This window comes from Dipodomys merriami, unplaced genomic scaffold (genome assembly GCF_024711535.1).
Source record: "Dipodomys merriami isolate MVZ:Mamm:240054 unplaced genomic scaffold, mDipMer1.0.p SCAF_97, whole genome shotgun sequence".
In the NCBI taxonomy this organism is placed as follows: Eukaryota; Metazoa; Chordata; class Mammalia; order Rodentia; family Heteromyidae; genus Dipodomys; species Dipodomys merriami.
The window spans coordinates 4,811,335-4,837,918 of NW_027206590.1; the positions used below are offsets into that span (position 1 = coordinate 4,811,335).

The window sequence follows — 26,584 nt, forward strand, 5'->3', positions numbered from 1 at the left end:
TCCAGTTCCTAACACATAGTACTGTTTATTGTGACGCTCAGTGGAAACATCTGTAAACCAGCTTATGTAGTGGTGACAGCTGCAGCACACGCTAAGGCACTTTCTTATATAAAAAGGGGGCAGGTGGGAGGTCCATGCGCTCCTTCGTGACAGCAACTGAGACCTGAATTCAGAGCTCTTTAGGCGTGCAGCTTTTATATAGCTCAGGATTTGCTGAGTTTGTTTCTGTTTTTTGTAAAAAAAAAAAAAAAAAAAAAAAAAAAAAAAATGCCTTCTTGCCAGGAGTAAGTCTAAATGCAGCATATACAAAACAGTTAGGAACAGAAGTCAATTCAGAACCAGTGTGCACCAGTGTAGGACAACCACTCTTCTAACATGTTCCAAAGGAAAGGCAGTGATAGAGACTCAGAAATGCATCATTTATTACAAGAGGGAAGAAAAGAAAACTTTGTTTTTCCTCAAAAGTTATCGGTGCTCATGACAGGTTTTAAACCGCACTGAGATAGGCTGCAGATCAGATGCCCTGGGCCCTGGCCTGGAAGAGGCACAAGATCGCATGGAGGGCCACCAGCCCTCTGATGCTCTGGCTGCTAGACTTGGGACAAGTCCCTTAACCATTAAATATATTTGGTCCCCAAGAGTATTGGGAGAGGCCCTGTTGGCCTATCAGCGTGGCCTCGAAGCCTTGCTGTGGCAGGGCAGGCTGGCAAGCGGGAGGCATTGCACTTGAGACGTTCTAGAATCGGGAAGGGCAGAGGCACGGCGCTGCACTGCACAGCACAGCACAGAGGCAGTGAGCGCCCTTCCTGCTTGCCCCCAGCCTTCTGTGCCCTGCACAGAGGTGGAGTCTTGGGCCTGCTCCTTCCTGACCACTCAGGGCCAGGGGTGTGAGGTCACCATGTGTGATTGCCGACAGCAGAGGAGGGAGGAGGAGGGGGGAGCTGATGGCAGAGGTGGGGGAAGGTGACAACTTCAGGGGGGTTGGGCTATGAAAACTCCTTAGTCTGAAGAAAAATAGATTCATAGAAAACTCTTGTGCCCGCCCCGGTGGCCGCCCTCCTTGCCCACCACCTGTGCGTTCAGACAGAGGGGTGAGACCTACTGGTCACTCTTTCCCTGGGCCTGGCCCAGACTCTTTGGTATCAGATTTTTGGAGGGTAGGAAGGGAGCTGCGGGGCTGTGTAGGGAAGCCAATGCCTGGACAAGGCCTGGGGGAGGGGAGGTGAAGGTACCAGGGGGCGGAGGGGGGAAGGGGAGGTGGAGACATCTGTCCGTCCATCTTGGGCAACAGGAGGAGAATTGGCCTACTCGGCAGGCTTTGCCTCAGCCCCATCTGCTTTGCCGTCCACCTCCTCGTCCGAGCAGTCACCAGTGCCTTTCCTGGCCAGCCGTCGAGGCACAACAAAGGGCAAGTCGCCACGCCTGGGGGCAGAGGCAGAGCGTCAGAGAGGCCAGTGGAAGGAGGGCAGCAGCGCATGCACACATTACAAGGCAATCTTTAGATGGAAACCTGCACCAACTCGCTCTGCCAGGGAGAAGTGATACGGGGCTCAGGAGCCCCCCCACGCAGGTCCACAGGAGGACTAGAAGCTGGTATGCAAAGCCAACCTTTGACCATCTTAATGCACAGCAGTGGGGCAAGATGGAGTCAGGAAAGCTGGTCTGACTAAAAACAGAGGACTGGGCATGGCCTGACCAGTATATGCAAGAAAAAAATCGGGGCTCTATCCCCAGAATATAAAACCAACCAAACAACCAACCTAGGTGGACCAAGAGAGAAGGAACATGCCATTTTCTGAACATATAGAAGAAAACAGACATGAAACACTAAAGTCTAACCTTGTTGCTTTTATGCTTTAAAAGACAGATAGATAGATAAATAAATAGATAGACAGATAGATAGATAGATAGACAGATAGATAGATAGATAGATCCTTCTTGATAAGAGGGAAAAAAAATATGTGAATCTCAGGTAAGACCTCAGCTATAACACAAAACACTATTGTTTTTGTTTTTGTTTCTGTCCCAAGCTTGAACTCAGGGCCTGGGTGCTGTTGCTGAGCTTCTTTTGCTTAAGGTTCTACCAACTGAATCACAGCTCCACTTCCAGCTTTTTTTGGTTAGTTTAATGGAGATAAGAGTCATATGGACTTTCCTGCCTGGGTTGGCTTCAAACTCAGCTTCCTGAGTAGCTAGGATAACAGGTACCCAGCTTTTAGATTGTTTTCTAAGACAGGACACCTCACTATGTAGGTCAGGCTAGACTTGAACTTGTCGTCCTCCTTCTTCTTACCACTGAAGTGTTGGGACTACAGAAGTGAAATCACCACACCCAGCTCACTTGATACTTTTGAATGAAGTCCTCCTGAGGACTGTACATGGGCCTAAGGTTCACAGGTACAGTATGGTGATACTAGCTTTCACTCCACAGGTTATTTCCTAGGTATCTAACATGTGCGGGGATTCAGACCAAGTAGCCTCTGGCAACTTCTAGTCCAAGAATCCCACCACAGGATGAATGACTTGTAAAACAGGCTAGATGGGCTGGGAAGGTGGCTCAGTGGTAGAGCGCTTGCCTTGCATGCATGAGGCCCTGGGTTCATAAGCAAAAAGAAAAAAGCCAGAAGTGGTGCTGTGGCTCAAGTGGTAGAGCGCTAGCCTTGAGCTGAAGAGCTGAGGGACAGTGCCCAGGCCAGAGTTCAGGCCCATGACTGGACCCCACCCCCCCAAAAAAAAAAAAAAACAGGCTAGGAATTCCCAGTTTCTGGTGTATTCCCAACACCCCAGAGGCAAGAGGCCCATGAAGGGACCAGATGGGTCACTCTGTGATAGGTACCTTCTTATTCTGTTACTTCACACCACTACACCTTGTGAAAAACAGGACCAAGTAAATAAGGAGGGAGATGGTGCTCCTCAGACCACGACATTCCTCAGAACAAACTAGCTTCGGAAAGGAGAAAGAGGCAGGGTCTGGGGGCTCACCTCAACTTGTTCTTCAGGGAGCTGACCTCTCGGTTCATGGCATCGGCAGTCTCAGTGGCATCCTCCAGCTCACGCTGCAGCTTCCGGCGAGAGGCATTGGCCCTCTGGGCCTCCTCCTCTGCCTCCTCCAGCTGCCGCTTGAGCTGCTTCAGCCGGGTGGATGCCTTGTCAGCCTGTGGGGACATGTGGGCAGTGGCCCTGGTTAGGGGCCTTGGGCGCGTGGCCCTCCCAGCCACAGGGCTCTGCCCGGGCACAAACCTGGTCCTTGTACTGCTCTGCGTTCCTCCGTTCATCATCCACCTGCAGCAACACGTCCTTTAGCCTCTTCTCCGCCCGACGCACCTGCTTGGAGGCTGCCTGGCGCTCCCTGTATGAGATGGACACGGTGGCTCAGCAGGGACCTTTTCCACCAGACCCAATGGAGGAGGGTGAATACCACTCCTGGACCTTCCTGAGCCCCACTGGCATCTATCCCCCAAGAGGCCCTTGCTAAGGTGCCCATCTTTCCTGGAGACCTACTAGGTGCTTGGGTCTTAGGATACATATTCAAAGGGGGCACAAGTGGCCTAGAAATAGAGACACTGAGGCTTGGAGCACTATGTGATCTCCCATTATCTCCAAAGAGGCTTCAGTCTTGCTGAGCCCACAGACAACTGCCCAGAGGGCGAGACCCCACACTCATCTACTTCAACACTCAAGGACAAATGCCAAAGGAGCCTTAATATATGGGCCCTGGGAGAAAAGAAAGAGAACCCTGAAAGAAGATGGCCTTTGGGACCTAAGGAGACAGATGGTTCCAATTCAACCTGTGATTATTCTCAGGAGCACACAAGCCACTGTGCACCTGCTTGCTGTGGGGTGAAAGGTGCACACGTACTTGGTCTCATTGTCCAGCTGCTCTTCCAGCTGTGCGATCTTGGCCTCGAGGGCAGTGATGGACGCCTTGTACTTGGACTTGACAGTGCTCTCCATCTCTTGCAGCTTGACCTTGAGCTCCTTGTTCTGACGCTCCAGCTGTTGCCTTGCATTCTCGTTCTTTTGGGCATGGCTGCGCTCCAGGTTCAGGTCGGTGTTGATCTGGTCGATCTGCAGGAAAGAGAGCCAGTGAACCCAAGGAAGGCAGGCCCCAGGATCCCAGGCCCTGTGGTCCAAGATCTCAGCTCTCCCAGGAAGGGAACTACACATGAACAGAATCCACACACTTCCTGATACCCAACAGAGAAATCACAAGGAGACCCAGGTACTGGGACATTTCCCAGGAGCAGTCTGGGGCTCAAACTGGAAGCTCTGCCAGCTGCCACCTCCCTCCTCACAGGGAGCTCAGAGCCCAGTGATGGCGGATGGCTGGTAGTCCCGGCACCCACCTGCAGGTTGGCCTTCTTCAGACGGTCGTTGAGCAGCTCTGTGTTGCCCTGCTCCTCCTCCAGCTCCTCCTCCAGCTGGGCAATGCGGGCCTCTAGCCGCCGTTTCTCCTCTACCGCCAACGCTCTGTGGAGGGCAAGGGAAGTGAGGGCCTGTGGGCAGCATGGGGGACACCCTCCCGGACTCTCTTCTCAATCTGTGCCAATCTCCCTTGGCTCACCCTTTGCCACTGCTGTTGGCAATCTCGTCAGCCAGCTCATCCCGCTCCTGCTGGGCCTGGCGCTTGGCACGCTCGGCAGCTGCCAGTTCCTATCACAAGGACCAGAGTGTGACCATCCAATGACACCAAAGCCTTCAACACATACCCTCCCAGAGCTCCCGGCACTCTCCTTTCCTCTCCTGCAGGGCAGGCTCCTCTCTCTGAGGAACTAGCTTAACACTATGTGTTCACAAAACTCCTACATGTAAAGTGCTGGGAATAGAGCCAGGTGCCCAGGATAAAAATAAAGAGTGTGGTCTAGCAGGGGAGGCCACGTGGACACGTACTCAGTGCTGGTCCTGAGCATGCTGGGTAGCCCAGAGGTTGGGAGGGGATGAGACAGATGTGAGGATGGGCACATGTGACAGTGCAGGGTGAGATCACCCCAGGCTATGGCAGGAGAACAGAGGAGACTGGCTATAAAAATGAGCAAAGTGGAGTCAGTAATGGCACACTGCAGGACGCCCTCTGGGCATGGTGCACGCATGTGTGAACAACACAGCAGCCAAGGGGACATTCAAGTCCCTCTTGCCAGACACAATCCACAGCAGGAGGGGGTGATCAGCACCAAGCCTCAGACTGTACAAGGTTACAGGACCAAATGGACACCATTTCACTTAGGAGGCAAGACCTAGTTAAAGAGCTGTATCTTGTCTCTAGCCTCTCCTCCTTTCCTCTCTGTTCTGACTCACCAAGCCATACACACACAGCACATCACACCACTGAATACCACACCAGGAAGGTTGGCTCTAGTCGGGAACCCTTCTATAAAACAAGCTCATCCTATAATTTTCTCAGTCTGTTTCCAGTCCTCCCTTCCCCCTCCCTGCTAGCTGGCTGGCAAGTGAAGATGCTGGGCTGCCCTCTGCAGGCCAGACGGCAGTCACCGCACATGTCCCCTCAGGGCCAGCCCACCTCCTGCAGCTGCATCATCTCGGCCTCCATGCTCTTGAGTTTCTTCTCATTCTCCTTGGCCTGCGCCAGGATCTCCTCACGAGAGGCCCGGGTGTCCTCAAGCTCCCTCATGCAGTCCTTCATCTGGGCCTGGGAGGGGAGGAGAGATTGATGTGACCCCCCTCAGTCTGCCTGCTCAGCCCTACATTTCTTACAGGTACCATGTTCAATTAACCAACTAACTGTAAGAGAGAAGATTATCTAAGGAAAAAATAGCACTACACCCCTCATCAACTTCACATGCCTTTGCTTGCTAGGATCCTTTGCTAGGTGTTGGGATACACAAAGCCTGCTGCTTCCCACAGCGGTGCCTTACTGTGTACTAGCCCGAGCTGCAGTCCCATCTTACGTCCTGTAACTTTGTTGACTTGGGTCTGGTGCTTGAACACCACCCAATGTACACCCATGACTCAGAGCTGGCACCCAAGTGTGCCCAGTTACAAGGCAGAAATATGTTTCACTGTCATTCTCCTGCTCCGTCAAATAGCATTTTTTAAAACTCTTCTACAAATCACTCCCACATTGGGATGCCCCAACCCCATGGGTGTGGTCCTGGCACACAGTCAGATCATACTGGCGATCACAGGATCTGTGTCCCAGTCTCACCAACAGTAGATTTTAAATGTATTCTTTTGGTTGTCATACCAGGCAACTCAAGAGTTGTTTTGCACTCTAATTATTGGTGAGATGAAAATTCCCCACATACATGCCCCGCACTCTGGTCTGCACCAGGTCAGACCGTCTTCCTGCCCTGCACTAGGTCAGCACTCAGGGTCTTCAACAAGTCTGATTAACTGACCTCCCATGACCCTTCTGCAAGTCTCCACTTGTACTTTGTCTACTATACTCCGTTACTGATCTCACTTGAGTTTTGCTTTTGGACTATTTTCATGCTTCTAGTTTCCATTTGTAAGATGGGCTACAAGCACCTGTGACCTTGCTCAGGCAGGAAAGGCCAGAATCCCCAGCCTTCAGCGGTCTCCCCAGTGTCCAGCCAGCGGCCTCAGTACTGAGCCCTGACTGGCCCAGCCTGGCCTCACCTGCAGCTTCCGCAGTTGCTTGATGGCTTCTTCCCGGTTCTTGTTGGCTGTGTCGATATGAGCCTCTAGATCCTTCAAGTCCATCTCCAGCTTCTTCCGAGCGGCCACTGCCATGGAGCGCTGCTTCTTCTCATCTTCCAACTCGGCCTCCATCTCCCGCACCTGGGGAACAGTGACAGGTCCAGAGGCTGGCCACATGTGGAGCTCACTTCAGCCATGAGCCAAGGTTGGCCCTGTGAGACCATGAAGCCTCCAAGGCCATTGAGGATTACTATCAAAACTCAGAATGAGTCACTGGGCCCCGAGGTAGGAAGGGGAAGACTGGGAAGCAAGGGCACTGAAGGGAATCCAGGAGCCTACACAACCTGGGTGGAGCAAGGAAAGAGTTCTGTTAGAAACTCAATGTGGGGGACTAGGAAGGTGGCTCAGTGGTAGAGCGCTTGCCTTGCATGCATGAGGCCCTGGATTTGATTCCTCAGCACCACATAAGCAAAAAGAAAAAAGCCGGAAGTGGCGCTGTGGCTCAAGTGGTTAGTGCGCTAGCCTTGAGCTGAAGAGCTGAGGGACAGCACCCAGGACCAGAGTTCAGGGCCCACGACTGGACCCAGAAAAAAAGAAAGAAAAAAAAGAAACTGAATGGGGTAGGAGGACTGTGAGAGGGACAGGACATACACACCTGTCTGACCAGCTGCTTCTTCTTTTCCTCGCTCTGCTCATCGCGGCCCTGCAAATCCCGCTCAAACTGGGCCTTCATGGCCTGCAGGTTCACTTCCAGCCGCAGTTTGGCATCCTCTGTGGCCTGCAGCTCGTCCTCCAGTTCCTCAAGCTGGGTCTTCATCTCCTCCACCTGCTGCTCCAGGGCTCTCTTGGATTTCTCCAGCTCATGGACCTGCACCCGAGAGCCTGAGTCAGCCAGACACCTGAGGCTCTGGACTGATTGCACACACACTCCCACATGATATCCACACTCAAGGTCTTCTCGAGGCATGCCACAGGCCCAGCACTCACGCTCTTGCCCACGTCATCCTTGGAGCTCATGAGATCCTCCATCTCTGTGCGGAACTGCTTGTTGAGCCGCTCCAGCTCTGCCTTCTGCTCCATGGCCTCCTCCAGAGCCCGGGCCAAAGACAGTGCCTTAGTCTCCTTCTCTCGGGCCTCTGCCTCAGCCCGGTCACGCTCCTCTGCATACTTGGCAGAGATGGTCTTCTCCTCGGCCAGGAGCTGGGAAAGAGGAGGGTACCATGGGGTGAAGACTGAGAACTACCACAAGCACCAAGACAAGCAGACCCAGAGCTGCACCGTCCAGTGTCTCCAGCCAGACAAAGGCATTGCTTGGCCATTATGTTTGAGCATCAGTTTAATTTTTATCACTGATTGATAACAATCCTTTATGTTACACAATGCCCCTTTGAGAACTCAGGAAACAAGCATACCCAAACACTCAGAACTTGGAAACACTCTGGTTCTCCAGGATAATCAACAGTTAATCTTCTTCATAAAAGCACTGCTTAGGAGTCTGAATCCTGTGTGCAGTCTTCCTCCAAGGATGGCTTCCACCCTTATGGGTCTGCTTGTAGCATGGACCATGCTGGCTCTATACTCTCCTACTTTCTACTTGCTTTGCCCCACTTCTCACTACTCTTTGGGGTGGGAACCTTTTTCATAAAGGGCCAGAGAGTATGTTGCTTGGTGCTTGTAGATTATACAGTCTTTAGCAATCACTCAGCAAGGCTACTACAGCACAGAATGCCAGAGGCACATGCAAGTGAACGAGTATGACTGAATTCAACAAAACCTTATCTACAAAAAGGTGCTGTGCAGGATTTGACAGTCACTTGCCAATTACTGAATTTCTTACTGTATTACTCTGTCTGCCAGTGGGGTCTGTATTTCCTTAACTGCCTCAGATAGTTGGAACGAGGGACAGAGCTGGATGCATGCAAAAAACACAAAACCCATTTCTACAACCATCACATGAAGCACCCTCCTTCTGTCGCTTTCTTCCCAGGCCCCTTGCAAGCTGGAGACTGAGGGCCACACACATGCGCCTCCACCCCACGGAGCTTCCTGGCAGGCTTTGCTGGCGTCACTGCAGCCTCTGTCCTAAGCCGGGGTGCTAGGAGGAGGGTGGTGAAGAGGCTGAGCTGAGGCACCAACCTGGTCAAACTTCTTCTGCTTCTTCTCCAGGTTAGACACACTCTGTCGTTGGTGGTCCAGGTCCACAAGCAGGTCGTCCAGCTCCTGCTGCAGCCGTGTCTTGGTCTTCTCCAACTTGTCATAGGCGGCCACCTTCTCCTCGTGCCGCTGGCTCAGACCTTCCAGGTCCTTCTGAAGCTTCCGTTTAGCTTCCTCTGCAGTTTCCAGGCACCCCACACCATCCTCCATCCTCTTCTTCATGTCAGTCACCTAGGTAGGAGCAGGGAATAAGGACACACTGTACGCTGGACATGCGGGGCTGGCTTGCTACACGTGATGGGGGACTATGGAGGCAACTCCTCTGTTATGGACAAATCATACACAAACTCAGACAGACACACACACACAGATATACATACAGCTTCCCTCTTCCACACAAGAACAAGAAAATGCTTCTGTGCAGAGGGCATCATACCTGGGCATGGAGGGTGGCAATCTGCTTTTCCAGGTTGTGCTTGGCTTCTTCCTCCTCCTCTAGCTGCTCCTTGAAGGAGTTCTTCTCATCCTCCATCTGCTTCAGCTTGGTGCTCAGACTCAGCTTCTGCCGGGTCTCCTCCTGCAGCAGCTCCTACTCCAGACAAGGATGCAGTGCAACGCTCAGGAGAGCAGGGCCAGACCTTAGAGCCGCAGCCCTGGCTCAGTGGACAGTCACATATAGACTAGTGGGAGCTGGGAGGATCTTGGGAGAGGTAGGAGTGGGATGGAGGGAGAGATGCACTGTACGATGGAGGCCCAGATATTTGTCAGCTAGGGCCTAGTGGGACTGCCACGGGCCCTCCTAGGAGGAGCAACTTCACCGTCCTTACCTGAGTGTCCTGCAGCTGGGACTCCAGTGCAGAGAAGTCCTTAGTGAGCTTGCTGGACTTGCTGTCAGACTGGTTGAGGAGTCCGGTCACATTGTCCAGTTCAACCTGCATGGGGAAGGAAGGGAGCAGCAAGGATCGTGAGCCCAGCCATTACTGCTGTCACAGACTGGTCCTGAGTCACAAGAGCTGAGCTGAGGAGCTAGCATCGGGGGATGGCGTGGGGTAACACACCTGGATCTGGGCCATGACTCAGTTTGTGGTGAGACCCCCATGTCTAGGCCGGGGCTCCAGCAGTAGCCTCACCTGCAGCTTGGTGACCTTGTCGGCCAGCTCCGTGCGCACGCGCTCTCCCTCGTTGAACTTGACCTGCAGCTCCTGCAGCTGGGCCTCCACCTTCTTGCGCTTGTGCTCCGAGTCACCCTTGCCCTGCAGCAGGGCCTTCACTTCGTTGGCCAACTCTCCCCGCTCGCTCTCCAGGGTCTGCTTTGCCTTCTCAACGGTGGCTTTCGCCTGGGGGAGGCAGCAGGAAGGTAAGTGGGCATCTGGACCCTGGTATGCACCTACTCTCCCTAACCACGGTGGAAGAGTCCCACCCCAGCTCCAGAAATACTGCCTTACAGCAAAAGCAACAATTGAGTAAGGCACTTGTCTCTCTCTGAGGGAGGTGAGAGATAAATCCTCCTATCTTCAGGAATAATCCATCCCAACCTCCCTCCCTGGATGGAAGGAATATTTCTTCAGTATGATGTACTGTTGTAATGGTCCGAGTTCAGCAATATTTAAAGACAAGTGCAATTCTAACAGAACATTATTTAAAAGAATATGGAAGTGGATCCTACAAAATATATGCAACAATCCTTCTACACCAAATGAGCTTAGCTAGAGCTAGTTCCAGAGTAAGCTAGACCCCAAGACAGTGAAGATGGATGCTGAGAGACTGCAAACAAAGCCACTCTGGGTGACAGGAACACTAAGGAACAGGCCGGACTCTATACACTGCATGGGCAAAGGCCACAGGGAGACAAATGCACAGGGTATGTTTCTACACGTTTTACAGGCGCCACATGCAAGAACCCTTGAGGGCTCTAAGAGGCCACCAACAGTGACGGTGAGCCCGAGGCCAGCAGGCAGAAGCTGTCCTGTAAAGAAGCTGTCCAGCCACACTGTCTGGCCAAGAGGCCAGCTGGAGGGACAGTCCTGCCTGCATTTTCAGTAAGATGCCAGCTGACGACAAGCTATGAGTGTTCAAGGGAACCCTCCTACATCAGCAAAGGGACCCACTAAGGCCCTCTGACAGTTCTGGGTCAGCTCAGTTCCTGGAAGCTTTCTATTCTGGCAGACTGACGAACAGACAACAGTATTTCAGCAACAATGACTTATGAAGGCCTTATTATCTAAATGCTTTACATGCAACATCAAGTCAAGTTCACAGAATCAGATGAGTCAACCTATCATTTTTCTTTACAGACAGGAAACGGTGGCATGAGGGTACTTATTTGCACAGGTTTCTCTAGCTACCAGCTGGAGTGCTGTTTTGCAGGCTTAGATTAGAGGCAGCAAGGTCCAGACTGGGGGTCAGTCACTGCCAGGCCCCCAGGGCAGAAGCAGCCCAACTCCCGACACTGGGGAACTTACCCGCTTTGTCTGCTCCAGCTGCTCAGCCAGCTCCTCCACGGCCTGCGAGTGCTTCTGCCTCATCTCCTGTATCTGGGCCTCATGGGTCTTTGCCTCTTCCTCAAGGGTCTTCTTCAGGATGTTCACTTCCTGCTCGCGTTTGGACCTAGGCAGAGAAATGTCTTCGGAATGGAGGCTGAGGACCCTGGAGCAACACTGACCCCGGACCCTGGGTTCTGTGCTGACCACCAAGAAGCCTGGCAAAGGCATAGACAGCTTCTCTACCACTACCTCCTTCCTCGGGCCCTGTAGCCCAAGCAGGCAGAGACTTATCAAGTCCTCTATGTCCTTGCAGCCATACAGCCCAAGTGTCTCACCCCAGACATGGAACTGGGTTCTTCAACAGAAGGTGCTGAGGAGCCACAACGTCCACATTCTCTGAGGCAGCCATGTGTCTGTTCCCCATCTAGCGGTGTTTGACCCCGTCTAGGGATTCCCTACGACATGTCCTCCCTCCATCCTTGGTGACTCAGCCGGTCAGCCCCAGGGCACACCTCAACTCCTGCTGGGCAGCTGTGGAGTCCAGAGTGTCCTCCAGCTCAGTTTTCAGGGCCTCCAGCTCTTCTCCAAGATCCCGCTTCAGTTTCTCGGCCTTGTTCCTAGAAGCTCGCTCAGATTCTAGATCTTCCTGGAGTTCAGAAATCTGGGATTCCAGTTCCCGAATCTTCTTGAGGGCAATATTCTTCTGGGCAGCTTCTTCTTCCACTCTGCCAGAGACCAATACCAATAGTATGAAAATATTTTCACCTTCAAGCAACAGAGTGTACAGAGGAGGCTTAGGGAAGTGCAGCCAAAGCTGCATTTGGTAGTCATTAAGCATTGCACTTAGGATCCGTTTCAGAAAAATGAACACCTGAAAGAAGATTTAAGAGCAAATACTACACTAGAAGAGAAAATTAAGAGCAAATTACTACTTTAAGAATCGCAAAGTAAAAAAAAAAAAAAAAAAGAATCGCAAAGTAGCAATTACTTCTTTTTCCAAATTGAGACTCATAACTTTAAATGTTATTTTAAATGTTTAGCCAAGTGCCAGCAGCTATGTCTGTGATACTAGCTACTTAGGAGGTTGATAGCCATAAGGAAAGTACATGAAATTCTATCTCCAAAATAACCAGAAAAAAAAAACAAAAAACAGGGCTGGAGGTACAGTTCAAGGAGAGAGTGCCAGACAAGAAAGTGTGAGGCACCAAGTTCAAACTACAGTAAGGCAAAAATGATACAAGATAAATTCAAATGCTCAATAAGAAAATAATAAAAAGGAAACAAGATATTACAGTCTATGAAGATGTCCTCCTGATTTAGATGATTAATAATAAGGGGCTCAGGGTTAATCATCAATTGTATCAAATGGACCACTTCAGAGGAGGCTAAGGTCCAGGGGCAAACCCTGTGCCTTCAATCTTGTGAATTTAAATTATGCTGTTTTTAAAAGGTCTATTTTAAAAATAAATTTTATAAACTAGGATCGAGTGAGGGCAAGGGTGACACTGTCCAAAAAGAAACATACTCTTTACTTGACTTATGTCACTGTAATCCCTCTGTACTTGGCCTTTATAATAACAATTTAAAAAATTAAATAGGTAAATATTATACCTACAATGAATAAATTTTAAAAGGAAAGGAAAAGGAGAAGAAAACTGAGGTTGGTGACCAAGTTGTGAATAACTTTTTTATGCTGGTCCTGGGACTTGAACTCAGGGCCTGGGCCCTGCCCCTGATCTTCTGTGCTCAAGGCTAATGCTCTACCACTTGAGCCACAGCTCTAACTCCGGCTTTTTGGGTGCTAAAATAGAAATGGCTTCAAACCATGATCCTCAGATCTCAGCCTCCTCAGTAGGTACAATTACACCAGTGGCGTGAGCCACTGGTGCCTGGCTCTGGATAACTTTTAGGAATACAAACAAAAGACAAAGACATACTACATCATACTGTGTTAACAAACAGGAAGTGTTCTGCTGTGATCTGGCTCTTGTAAGACAGCAGAAAGCTTGCTCGTGGCTTGCTGGTACACTGAGAACAGCAGGAAGCTAGCTGCAAGCACTGGCACTGGGAAGTGACCAGGATCTCACCTGGCCAGAGCAGCCTGCAGCTCCTCCTCCTTCTTGGCCAGCTGCATCTTGAGCTCCGCTATCTGTGCCTGGAGCTCGGCAATCTGGTCACTGAGGTCCGTGGAGTCTCCCTCCAGCTTGCGGCGGGTCTTCTCCAGTTCCTGCCGCTGCTTCTCCTCCCTGCGGAGGCGCTCTGCCAGGGAGGGACCACAGAGCTCTCAGTGGCTGCCGGCTTCATTCATACTTTCAGTCACTTATGTTGCATATCAAGCATTTGTAAAACACATTGAAGGTTTAAAGGGTCCTCACTCACAATACCCATGCCCAGTGTGGAGACTACAGGGATACAAGTTAGAGCTTAAGGCCATGTCCCATTCTTCCTGCCAGGGTGGGTGGCTCCTCAAAGTTTGTTTCTTAGTTCTCTGTTTCCATTTACGGCTATACCGCATTCTTCATGAATCTAAACTTATATAAAAGAACTCAGGAGAGCAGATCAGGATTCAGTGTCTGGTTCACAATTCTGTGATGTCATGGAACGTCACTTGACCCTCTGGCACCTCATATGAATAACGAGACAACCTGCTTAGTTAGGCTACACTGAGGCTCCACTTAGAAGCACAAAGAATGGGACCCAGCCCTTCAAAAGTGCTTAATAAGGGTGATTTCTCTTCCTAGACCCGCTCTTGAGGCTGAGACCCCTGATTTAATCATTGTCATTGAAGACATTCATTGGACTCTGATCTTGAATGGCATTGTACTGAGTTACCCATTCTATAACTGGTAAGTTTTTGAGTTGTGCTGATCATATTCTCCATGAACAACATCACTGAGTATTTGTGCCTGTGAATCTCAAAGCACACACCCAAAGGGGTCCAAGCGAACTTCCAGGCCAAGGCATGCAGGGCCCCTACCTCATCAGACAGTGACTTGATTTTTCTTATGCCCACACAGTGCACGTTTTCTGATGGCTCTTAAGATTCACAAACACTAATAGCATCCTCTTAAGTCTGTTAAACTAGCAAGCATGCCGCTCCTAGACCTCTCAATGGTCAATACCTTCAGTCCCTCCTGGGTGAGGGAGCTATCTGTGGAAGAAGAGGCCTCCCTATGTCCGAACCTGTTCCCCATGGCAGCTGACTCCTCCTGTCCAGATGAGGAGGAGTGGGCAGAGCCAGGCATGACACCACACTAGAAGTCCTCCTAGCACCCCGTGTCAGCTGACCCTATGTCATCAGGCCTGAGATGGAAGCTCCCATAGTGGTGTGGGCTTCACAGTATATACACATACTCTATCACCATGAGCTTTTGGAGGCAAGAATATCTAAGGCTCAGAGATTAAACACTAAGTGACAATTGACCTAGCTGGTAGATGATAGAGCCAGTCAGTTCAGGAGTCACCTGGAACTCTCTTGGGAAATCTAGAGATTAAACACTAAGTGACAATTGACCTAGCTGGTAGATGATAGAGCCAGTCAGTTCAGGAGTCACCTGGAACTCTCTTGGGAAATCTCAAGTTTCTGAAATAGTGATGGCTGACAACAGAGGAAGCAAAGCTTCACAATGAATGTTGCTCTCGCAGGGCCTGTCTAGCCCACACCAATGGAAGCCTGCAGCCTGTGGCAACAGACATTGTCCCCTAAAGCCTAGCAGCTAGGGGTCCTGAGGCAGCGGTGGTCGGGGGGGGTGGGGGTGCTGGGGGGGGGGGGGACTGTTCTGTGAGCCAGGGATGCCTCAGGGCTGCTCTTCCTGGTACACCTCACCTTCCAGGTCCGTGATCATTGCCTCATGCTTATTCTTCAGCTTGGCCAGGCTCTTGGATTTCTCCTCCTCTTCCATGAGGTTTGAAGTGAATTCAGCTATTCTGTCTTCTAGCAGTTTCTTCTCCTATGGGGAGAGAGGGGCAGAGGCAGGGGGCAGGTCAGAGTTCAATGTCAGCTGAAGACAGATGCCTAAACTCTCCCAAAGCATGACTTGCCCAGATATTTGGAATTGGAGACAAAAGCAGCAAACTTAGCCACTATATCCAGTTCATCAGTATTTACTAGATCAATAGACAACTTCAAAAGTTGATTAGCTCTCCAGAAATAGCTTGATAAGCTTCCCTAGGAACTAAAACTGTGGATGTCCAAGCCCCTCTTGGCCCTACATGCCCCCTTTAGGTTCAGGTAAGACAGTTTCTGGGTTTCAACTAGTAGAGGAACAGCTGGCCCTTCACAATAAGAAGAAGCCATACAGGACTTACTACGTCACCATGCCAGCTTCTCTGTTGCCTCAATCAATGCCAGAGCTGCATCTTCAACTGCTTTGTGCAGCTGTCTCTGGGGTCTTATTCTTTTCATGTTCCCCAACCAGCCATCTTGATCTCACTCCTGACCGCCACATAGTTAGCTGTCAGGCAAGCATCCTGTCACCTCCCTTGCTGGCCCTCTGGGAATTCAGTGTTTTGTTTGGTTCTATCCTCCTCTTCTAACACATTCCCCTGCTTTGCTCACTGGGACAGACACTTACAGGGACATTCACAGAAGACACAATCGCCTCCTCAGGAATGGCAGTGCTTGCACCGAGCCACAAGTGCCCTATTCCCACCAGTGACTGACACATGCTATGCCACCAAGATCCAACTCTTAGAAGTGGGTGAAGAGCTTCACTATGGGGAAATAGCAAATCTTTCTCTAGGTTCCTCACTCATTAGAAAACTCATTTAGGACCTCAGCAGCCAGAAGTCATAGGTACCACAGGAGAAGCAACTCCTGCTAAGCAGAGCCACAGTGCTGTGTGTATGTGTATGTTGTATGTGTGTGTGTGGGGGGGGGGGGGGAGGGGGAACGGCGTGGGGATGACAGATGGGCAGGGATGGGTCACCTGCCCTTCCCCACCTTAGCCAGTTTGCAGTTCTGGTCTTCCATGATGATCTGGTCCTCCTCCAGCTTCTTCAGCTTGGCCTCGGTGGTCACCTTCTCTAGCTGTAGCTTTTGCCGGGCACTCTCCTCTTCCTCCAGCTGCTCCTCAAGTTCCTGCCATGGTGGAGAGACCATGAAAAGATGGGCACACTTCACAATGATCAACTCAGCTCTACTCATGGGGCCCGCATGTGAACTGGGAGTGTGAGGCAAGCACTGATGCAGAATGACAGGGTTCCCCAAGCCAGCTCTACATCAGTGGAACAGGCAGTGGGGGCAGAGCCCAAGGACCCCCATGCCTTGGGCTGGTAGAGCAAAAACAAGAGAGGAAGTCCACAGGTTTCAATGCTCCACTGGGCAACACTCGAGACCTGGGGGGCTCCTGAGACTGGAGGGGCATGTGTTGGGAGAAAAATCTCTGCAGGCCTGCCAAGTGGACAGTGAGGATGGTTTCTGTGTGCCCCCAGGCTTGTCCATGTTGCTGCTTCCCCCAAAGACTCTAAACTCTGCCACCCCTCAGCACCCTGCTCCCCCTCTCCCCACAGGAGATACGATACCTGGATATTCTGCTGCATCTTCTTCTTCTCTGCCTGCAGGTGCTGGCAGCGCTCCTCCTCCTCCTCCACTCTGGCCTCCAGGTCATGGCAGATCTCCTCCAGCTCCTGCTTCTTGGCAGTGAGGCGGGCTCGGAGCTCCTCAGCCTCAGCACACAGCTCGGTTTCTGCCTGAAGCTGCTCCTGCAGCTGCAGCTTCTCTGCCATGAGCTGCAAAGAACACATGGAGAACTTAAGTTCTTTGAGATGGTTCACACTGGCCAGGTACTAAAGGCTTGGTGGCAGTAAGATGGCAGTACTGGGAGGTGGAAGAAACTTCAGGAGATAGGCAGGGCCTAGATGGAGGAAGAAGGCCACTGGGTGGCGTGCCCAGAAAGGATACAATGGGACCTTGGTCCCATCGTCCCTGTCCTCTCTTCTGTGTCTCAGCCACCAGGAGGTGAGTGGCTCTACTAGGCCCTATACACCGTGACCTTCTGCCTTGCCATGGGCCTAGGAACAATGAGGCCAAGTGACCATGGAACAACCCTCTGAAACCCTAAGCGCAAACAAAACCCTTCCTGCTAAGGTGTTCATCTCAGGTATTTTATTACAGTAATGGAAAGCAGGTGAGTAAATTCCTCAAGCAGAGCCTGGATGGATGTTCTGCACTCAGGCTCACAGCTGGCAAGGAATGCACAAACAAGAAAAAGTAGCTTCCATAAGAGAGTGCTTAACCTCCCAGGCAGCCATTGATAATATGTCCTCAGTCCTTGCCATTCCCTAAGACCTTCAAACCAAGACCCCTAGGAAGGGGTTAAGAGTGACACGGTGAGCTGGGCTTGAAGTTGGTCCTTGAACATTTATATTGAGCAGAGTGGCTTCCCTCCTGCCCAAACCTCCCTAAGACCTTCAAACCAAGACCCCTAGGAAGGGGTTAAGAGTGACACGGTGAGCTGGGCTTGAAGTTGGTCCTTGAACATTTATATTGAGCAGAGTGGCTTCCCTCCTGCCCAAACCTCCAAGGCCCTGCTGAGACTCTGACTGCAGTTTTCCCACAGAATATGAACCACTGCCTAAGCAGCCAACCTGCTTTCCTACTGGTAGACAGCAGATGGCAGCACTAGGAACAGCTGCTGCCGCTGGCTTACACTCACCTGAGACTGCAATGTCTCCATCTCTGTGAGCCTGTTCTCGGCAGCCACCTGCTTCTCCCGCACCTTCACCAGCTCTTCCTCTTTCGCCATCATCTCCTCCTCCTGCCGGCTCACCTGTAGCAGGGGCTTAACCTAGGAGAGGGGAGGTGGAGGAGGTGGAGTCAAGCTCTACTAGAAGATGCCTACTCCTGCCAACCATAACAAAGCTGTTCTCAACTCTGGGACAAAAGCAAGGGGGGCAACCAGATGGGCTGGGGGAGGAGGCCTAACAAGACAACCTTTCTAGAAGTCAGAAAGGCCTCTGGCTTGCCTTCTGACTCACTAACTACACTGCCAGGTACACACAACAATGTTCACACAGCATTGTCATTAATAGCAAGACTTAGGAATGGCATTGAGACCAGTCACTGGACAAGTAGCCAGATGATTATGGTATGTCCTCTGGGGAACAGCACATGGACTTCTAAAAACTGACAGTGACAAGGAATTCTAAATACAAAGTGCAAAATATGAGACTGTTTATACAAGTCAAAGCTTAGCTATGTAAGAATGTGTATACTTTATTATACAGAGCTGAGATTTATTGAGAATGAGAAAAATGTAAGAATAAGTATCAGAATCTACTATGTTTGTTGGAGTGAAAGGATTATGGGAGAATTTTTTCTTCTTGATGCTTTCTGCTTGTTAGCTTCTTAAATGACTGTAAGCCATCTATTATAAATAAAAATAGCCACGAGGTACCAGTGGCCCACACCTATAATCCTAACTACTCAGGAGGCTGAGATCTGAGGATCGCTGTTCAAAGACAGCCCAGGTAGGAAAGTCCATGAGACTTTAAGTCCATGAGACAATATACCACCAGAAAACAGGAAGTGGTGCTGTGGCCCAAGCGGTAGAGCGCTTGCCTTGAGCTGAAGAGCTGAAGGACAGAGCCCAGGTCCAGAGTTCAAGCCACAACAAAAAAAGAAACAGCCTAAACAGTTCTAAAAGTGGTGAGAGAGCCAGTCTACTTTGAGTGAAGCTGGATCAGGAGACAATACCTCCTGTACTGTGGGCCACTATACATGGATCCTTATATGTGGGGAGTGGTTCTGGGCTAACCTGGCCCCACCATGGCTACTCATATCCGATAAATGCCTTGGCTTATATACTTCTGGATCCAACAGGATAGGACGTTCTGGGAGGGTGCTGCTGGGCATATGGGAGCTAGAGGTATGTCTCACACAATGGGCAGTGAGCCCCCCACAAGGCCTACAGTGGAGCACCTAGCTGCAGCCCTGAAACCCACCTTTGTGAAGAGCCTCCACCATTGCCAGTTGCGCAGCTTGAGGTAGGCCGCACAGTTCCGCTGCAGGACCTTCATGGCTGTCAGCTGCTGCTGCCGCTTGGCAAAAGCCCTGTGGGGGAGGGAGGGACACAGTCACAACCTGATGGCCCTGACCACAGATCACTGGTCACAACAGTGGGTGACAAGAGCTTCCCTGCCACTCAGCTGCTCACAGGGTAAAGGCTTCATATGAACCAACACAGACTACTCAGCACAATGTGTCATGCTATCATCCTGGCCATTAACCCACCCATTCCTGGGGGGCCTTTAACTTTACCAGCCAATAGGGTCTGTGTCTGAGCTGTTATAGGGAGAGGAAGATGTTGTACAAAGACACTAGCTGCAGGGCTCAGGATAAATGAGGTTCCACTTATTCCACCACAAACTATACTCCTCTTCCCAGGGCTGAGATCACACTGGGACAACTCCTGGCATAGGGAGCCAGGACGCAGACCTGTGTGCAGCTGCCACGCCTGCAGTGAGAAGGCTGGCTTCCTTAAGGACCCAAGGGAACCTCTTCCTCAGAAACACAGGGCTCCTTGGGGACAGGTGGGGAATAGCGCTGTCCCCCTCATAGGGTGACACAGGATCACAGAGCACAGAAGCTCTGGGGACAGCAAACGCAAGCAGTCACCACTTCCCTTCAGGTCCTCTAATCTCACTGGAGCAGGAAAAGCCCATGGCCCTTGACCCCTGCTGGCTAGATGCTGCTCAACAGCAGGAGGGCAGGCAGGGGGGACCTGAGAGAACGGGAGTATAGGAGACCCCAGAACATACTTCCTGGCCAGGTAGCCTCTGCAGCAAGCCTGGAAGCCTATGATGACATCGGTGATCTTCAGGTCCCGCTCCTCCTCCAAGTGGGCCAGTACACCAGCCCGGAAGAACACTTTGCTCTGGCCGATGCGGTACAGGTTGCTGTCAAGCTCCAAGGCTTTGATCTGCATGGGAGGAAAGCATGCTGCTGACTCGGTGTCACTCTGGACGCCAGGAGGAGACAGCTGAGAACAGTCTCGGGGCTCCTGGAGAGAAAGCAGGGCTGAGGAACACTGAGAAGAGGAGAAGGTGGGCTCCAGCACAGTGACAAGCCCGACTTTCGGAGGAAGCAAACACAGGACCTCTGGGTTGAAGGCAATGCTGAGGTTTTCTCTTCCATCTCCTGCCTCTGCGCCCCGGAATCACGCTCCACCAAAGTGTACTTGGGCCACCCTCCCACAGGAGGCAGCCAGGTACCATGAACATTTAGATGAAAGGGCATGCCACACTGCGTCTCAGGATCTAACACTAGCTAGGGGACACCATGAGGCACATTCCCCAGCTGTAAAATGGGAAGCACATTTTCTTAAAGCAAAACAAGGAAAGACACACAAAGCAACTAATGGTAGCAGGGCTGTGGAACCCAGAATGCAAAGAAGTTGGCACAGTCAAGTCCCTGCCAGTACCATGTCCAAATAAACATGAATCACTCCAGTGACTGCGACAACTCTCTTGTGAGCCCTAGTGGAAGGGCACGTGTGCCACCACCTGCCAGCCCCAGCCTGCCTACGAGAGGAAGGACTGAGAGCAAGCTCTCATTGGCAGAACCTAGAGTACTTAAGGAGGACTGGGGGAATCCTTGCCCACAAATGGCTCTGGAAGTCCAGGGTGAAGCCCTGGACCAAAGAAGGAGCCAACATGGGTCTATCGCACTGTGCCACACAAAGAGAGCATGCCTCATCTTCTCTGCAAAGGCCTTCCACACCACAGGAGGAACACACAGGCCACCCCACGAGCAAGTGGCTGAGGCTGGGCAGAGAAGGCGGTCCAGACACAGGCTGCAAACCCTCCCTGCACTAGCTGATGCCCATCTGAAAGCAACGGGCCAATTTCCTGGCTTCCATCCTTTCCCTGATCTCCCAGTCACTCAACATAGGCTCCTGCACATTGTACATGTTGAGGGTTTTTTCCCTGTCTTTTCCTTACCAGCTCCTTACACTACCAGCCCATGCCTCTGATTCTTTAGAAAGCTTGCTTAAGCACACTAAGACAACAGGCAGTGGCTGCTACCATAGCCAAGTCAGGAATGACAGGATGCCTGAGAAGTAGAAAAAGGGGCCGGATAGGATTCAGGCCTGGCTTGGCCAATAAACACCATGGGGCTATCAGTTATTCAGCCAGAAGTCAGATACATGCTGCACTGGGGGCTGGAGAAAGGAGGGAAGGAAGGGAAAAAAAAGTCAAGATACAGACTCCAGAGGCTTTAGGTTGGCCAGTGTCCAGGCCTACTGCCCTGGCTAGGAGCTGTCCACCCACTCACTGGGTACAAAGGTCAGAAGAGATATGAGCAAGACAACAGGATACTTTTCCCCAAATAAAACAGACCGTCTAAAAGTCCTATCTGCTATGGCCAGGGTATCCAGCAGAGTCTGAACTCAAACACTGGCAGGGACCACACAACACATCTGATCAAAAGGGCGACAGCCTCTCAGGATGGTCACCTGCCATGAAAATATAGGCCAGAGTCCATGAGAGACACCAGCAGGACTCACCATAAGCACGCACGCCTGCTTCCCATCCATGAAGCCCTTGGGAATGGAGTTGGGTGTGAGGATCTCGTATCTGAGGAAGGAAAGATACATTTGGTCATCCTACCCCTTGCTTCAGTACAGCATGGCCTGCAAGTCTCCTATGGAAGAAAACACTTGGCAAATCCACCCTGCTTTCGTTAGGCTGAACACCACCATTTAAGAATGAACAGAGGGCCTGGGAAGGTGGCTCAGTGGTAGAGCGCTTGCTTTGCATGCCTGAGGCCCTGGGTTCCATTCCTCAGCACCACATGAGCAAAAAGCCAAAAGCCGGAAGTGGCACTGTGGCTCAAGTGGTAGATCGCTAGCCTTGAGCTGAAGAGCTGAGGGACAGCGCCCAGGCCCAGAGTTCATTCAGGCCCCACACCGGACCCAATAAAATAAAGTAAAATAAAATTTTAAAAAGCCATGATCTAAAAAAAAAAAAAAAAAAAGAATGAACAGAAACTTGCACTGGACTATTTCAGTCATTGAGGGTGGGCATTCAGGCTGGGCTAACTCACTACTAACTGCCCAGAATCCTCATTTGGGGCTCTGGGACAACCACACTAGCAGCTTCCCTGGGATGCTGCAGGATGGCCCAAGAAATAAAGAATCAGATCACAGTAGCAGCAGTCAGCACTAAACACAGGCACTGGGCAAACAGGACAATGTTGCTAACATCTGCACACACTGCAAGCTGCAGTGTTTATGACTGCCACCCCCATGAAGTTCCTTCAGTGCCATGCGCCTGGCTGATCCTTTGAATCATATTTCACAGCTTCTCTGGCTACAACACACAGCAGCAAGTCCTGGCAGTCACTAAGAGTAAGGGCTTAGCACACTGACTAAGATGGGATCATTTATCTCTTCTTACAGAAAGGGTGGCACAGGGAAAGGATGCTCTGGAGAGTTGGTTAGACCTTGATCTTCAAGGATGGGGACATCTCTACCCAAGGTCCTTGCCTGGAGCAGCCCCTCACCAATGCTCACTACACCGACAGCCTGGCCCGGGAAAGGGCCTTGTGCCTGCTCACCTCTGCCGGAACTCCTGGAAGACCACCCTGTTGGGGAAGCCCTGGCGACAGATGCGGATGCCCTCAAGGACGCCATTGCAGCGCAGCTGGTCCAACACCAGGTGCGGGTCCAGTTTGCCAGCCTGGAGAAGAAAGTACACACTGCTGCATCCAAGAACTGATGAGAAAAGGTAGGGTAGGCGGGCCCTCTGAACTCAAAGGGGGAAAAGCTCTAGGAACTCACTACACCCATCAGATTCTGACAGCCAAGTACAATAATCCAGTCCAAGACAGGGCACAATCAAACAGTGTAACCAACAAGAAAGGCATCCTACATATATGGCACATCTCCTCCACCTCCAGAGCCAGCCTGTAAGATTAGTGAGGCCCCATGGCCCTGCTCTGTGGCTAGAGGAATTGCTGCTGCTGCTGCTTAGTAGTCCCACCAATGCCACTGAGTGGCTGTACCTTTTTCTCATGGTTGGGGATGATGCAGCGGACAAAGTTGGGGTTGGTGTTCCTCAGCGTGGCCATCAGCTTGGCCAGCTGCTCCTTGTACAGCTGCCCCACAGTACGGAACATGCCCTTCCTCGTCTTGAAGGCACCAGGCAGTGCTGTCTCAGACATGCCAGCCACCTGGTCCAGGCCAATGATGCGGTCCACTGTGGAGAACACAAAGCACATGAGTGCCTGGGAATGTTGGCTGAGGGGCATAGTGCACAGAGACAGACATCAGGACAGAAAAGAGGGAGAGACAGTATGGACTAGCAAGGCCCTGCGTGGGGCAGACCTAACCTGGGCAGGATACCCAGGGGAGAAAGGCTCCTAGGCTTGTCTCTCTTGGGGAGCAGCACCCCAAAAAAGCAAACTTGACATTTATGTTTCCAACCTTAGCCTGCTCTGGAAGCTCCTAATCCTGAGGAGACATAAGCTGGCAATGTACTGTGGAAAAGACAGAATTCCAGGTTTGCAGGAGACTGCCTTTGAAGAGGTGTTAAAACCTGGCTCAGCACAAGTAATCTCATGGTCCCAAGTGGAGAAGACTTGATAACTTTTAACCTTAGAGGACTGGGCTAGAAGCCAGACAGTGGGAGTTCCAAAGACACTGTGCATTGCCAGCAGGACTGGGGATGGCTCCCTGCCTACAGTCACCCTCTTCTCAACTGGGGACTCAACGCAACACATGGTGGCATTAGAAGTGGACCCCAAAGAACCACTGTTAGCCCTAAATATTCCCAAAGGTTCCTAATGTCCTGTATTTCAACTGTCTCCTAGATCACAGGTCCCCTTCTTCTAAACCATCCTCTAAAGGGGTAGGAAACCTTTTTCTCTGCTAGGGGTCATTTGGACATTTGTAACATCATTCAAGTGCCAGGCTACAAGACAGCTGATGAAGACACGTTTGTCCCCTCATGTACAAAATTATTTCCTTAGCCTTGACCCGGCCCGTGGGCCGGAGGTTCCACACTCCTGCCAAAGGAAGGGGCCATAACTGTACGATGCTTGTCCCCCACCGCTTCCTCCCAGGTAAACAAAAATCAAACAAACTGAAGAGGCCAGCCACAGGAGATCAGTTTTAAGCAAGAGCTGATGTTACACTCGAAGCCTTCCATGGCTGAATGTAAAAGTTAAGAATTCCTGCACAAAGCCTATTTCCTGTTCCCCTGTGGCCAGATCTCTTTTATTAATTGGAAAACGGATGGACACTTGCTTAGCACAGAAGCCAGTCAGTTCGACTCCAAGGCAGTCCACCCCATGCCTGCTGTGGGAGCTATTTTACTGGTCACCACAGGCTTCCTGTGGGTGAGTGGCTGGTAAAAGCTGCTCGGGCTCTACAAGAGAAGGTCGACACTGTTCCTTTTAAGGTATTCTTTCCCCCTGGCTCACTTGACACGACCCAGGCTGACTGGCTGCTGGACAACATGGATGCCATTCAGGAGCACGGGCACACGGGAGTATGTGGGACGCCTCACACGAGAAACTTGTAGCCACTCAAGCAGTCAGACAGAGCTCTAAAGAGATGAATTTTTAACATCTTGTTTTTCCCTCACACATAACATGACAGCCCCAAATATGCCAACACAGCCTGTCATTTGCCAAATTCTCTACTGTAGGCCTGTGACGGGAACAGCTGCAGGAGCCCAGGGCATTGCAGGAGAACAGGCACAGCCAGGCGGGAGGAGCCAAGGGCGGGGAGAAGGCAGCAGAAGCACTTTTGCACAGTTCTGGGTGCACCACACACATAAGACCCCAGTCCGGGTGGCCAGTCACCTGATTCTAGGTGGAGAATGGGAAAGCGGTGATAGAAATAGGCTCTCTGAGTGCTCTGCATCTCTGCAACAGAGAGGTTAAAGCAAGACCCAGGCAGAGGGAGAAACAGCAAGAAAGTACAACTTCAACACAACCAGCTAACAAGAAATCGAGGCAGAAATGCAAGGAGGGCTGGGTGCTGGTGGCTCACACCTACAATCCTAGCTCCTCAGGAGGCCAAGATCTGAGGATTGCGGTTCAAAGCCAGCACAGGCAGGAAAGTCTTATCTCCAATAAGCCACCAGAAAACTGGAAGTGGCTCTATGGCTCAAGTGGTAGAGTACTCGCCTTGAACTGAAGAGCTCAGGGACAGCGCCCAGGCCTAGAACTCAAGTCCCACACCGGGGGGGGGGGGGGGGGGGGGGGGGGATACAAGGAGGCGTGGGCCTGGAGACCTGTGCAGCAAGGCTGGAGCCACCGTGGGCATTGCCACCTCTGGAAGGTGTCCTCATTGTCTGCAGCCCACAGGACCCACAGGAACCTCTGCTCCGGAGGAGCAAGCTCGGGGCAGCCTCTACCTTTTCACTGGGGGAGACCTTTCATAGGGGAAAGCTAAGGAGGACAGACCCACATGGGTTCTGTCCAAACCCCACATTTGTCTGGACCCACTGCAGCAGTGGGAAGACGACTAGCCACACAGGGAGACAGGAGGCAGGCAAAGGGCGTACCATCCTTCCACAGCTCTGACACAAACTTGTCTGAAGACTGATGGAGAAGTGTGGCAATGTTGTCATTCAGGGGGTCCATGTTCTTCATCAGCCACTCGTCAGCTTTGTAATCCACCTGGAAGAGTTGAGGATCGATCATGAGCTGCTGGGGGGACAAAGAACTTGCACAACCTCCCCACCCAAGGACAATCCTCTGCCTGGGGATTTCCATCATCAGGAAGGAAATGGCAAGTGCCAAGACAATGAGTACTGACAGAATGTTCTCCATGCTGCCAAAGGAAGAACAGATAACTTAAAAACAACACGGACAGCCAACTGAGACTAAGGGACAACAGTGCAGCTTTCACAGCATGCTGTCTTCTTAGGACACATCCACTTTCTTTTAAGTACACACATCTATCTTGCCATTTTTCACACATAGTCTTAATAACATAGTATTGTATTTTCTTTTCCTTTTTTTTTGAGAAGTCTGAGACTGGCACTTGAACTCAGTATATTGCTCACTGGCTAACACTCTACCAACTGAGCTGTGCTTCTAACCCCACACTATCCTATTTTTATTGTAGAAAAATCCAAGAATGATACAAACAGAAGAGCTAGTATCATGGCCTCCTTCCTAATTATACAGAAGCCCTGACGTGCACAGAACATGGACACTGCTGGGACATGGGGTCAACACAGGAGGTGCAATCAACACAGGTTTGCTGCAAGGTAACAAAGCCCCAGAGCCAGCCAGGCACCAGTGGCTCACTCAAAAGGCTAAGATTTGAGGATCGTGGTTCAATACCAGCCCAGGCAGAAAACTCCATGAG

At 51.3% G+C, this 26,584-nt stretch overlaps 1 protein-coding gene across 1 annotated transcript in view; it reads right to left on the reverse strand.

Annotated features, from left to right (window-relative positions):
- Positions 1-26,584, reverse strand: part of LOC138821988 (myosin-9) — a 94,665-nt gene continuing 68,081 nt past the window's right edge. The window contains exons 15-41 of the mRNA XM_070014494.1: positions 25,773-25,887; positions 23,263-23,456; positions 22,816-22,937; positions 21,764-21,833; positions 20,016-20,176; positions 19,200-19,308; positions 17,912-18,043; positions 16,779-16,985; positions 16,198-16,335; positions 15,082-15,205; positions 13,343-13,514; positions 11,768-11,980; positions 11,235-11,379; positions 9,903-10,109; positions 9,600-9,704; positions 9,209-9,361; positions 8,755-9,003; positions 7,606-7,818; positions 7,274-7,486; positions 6,598-6,759; positions 5,519-5,647; positions 4,565-4,653; positions 4,347-4,470; positions 3,860-4,068; positions 3,241-3,349; positions 2,983-3,155; positions 1-1,422 (exon numbers count right to left, since the gene is read on the reverse strand). Of these exons, the coding sequence (XP_069870595.1) occupies positions 1,305-1,422; positions 2,983-3,155; positions 3,241-3,349; positions 3,860-4,068; positions 4,347-4,470; positions 4,565-4,653; positions 5,519-5,647; positions 6,598-6,759; positions 7,274-7,486; positions 7,606-7,818; positions 8,755-9,003; positions 9,209-9,361; positions 9,600-9,704; positions 9,903-10,109; positions 11,235-11,379; positions 11,768-11,980; positions 13,343-13,514; positions 15,082-15,205; positions 16,198-16,335; positions 16,779-16,985; positions 17,912-18,043; positions 19,200-19,308; positions 20,016-20,176; positions 21,764-21,833; positions 22,816-22,937; positions 23,263-23,456; positions 25,773-25,887 (4,155 nt within the window). The 3' untranslated portion in view covers positions 1-1,304. The remainder of the gene's footprint in view (positions 1,423-2,982; positions 3,156-3,240; positions 3,350-3,859; positions 4,069-4,346; positions 4,471-4,564; positions 4,654-5,518; positions 5,648-6,597; positions 6,760-7,273; positions 7,487-7,605; positions 7,819-8,754; positions 9,004-9,208; positions 9,362-9,599; positions 9,705-9,902; positions 10,110-11,234; positions 11,380-11,767; positions 11,981-13,342; positions 13,515-15,081; positions 15,206-16,197; positions 16,336-16,778; positions 16,986-17,911; positions 18,044-19,199; positions 19,309-20,015; positions 20,177-21,763; positions 21,834-22,815; positions 22,938-23,262; positions 23,457-25,772; positions 25,888-26,584) is intronic.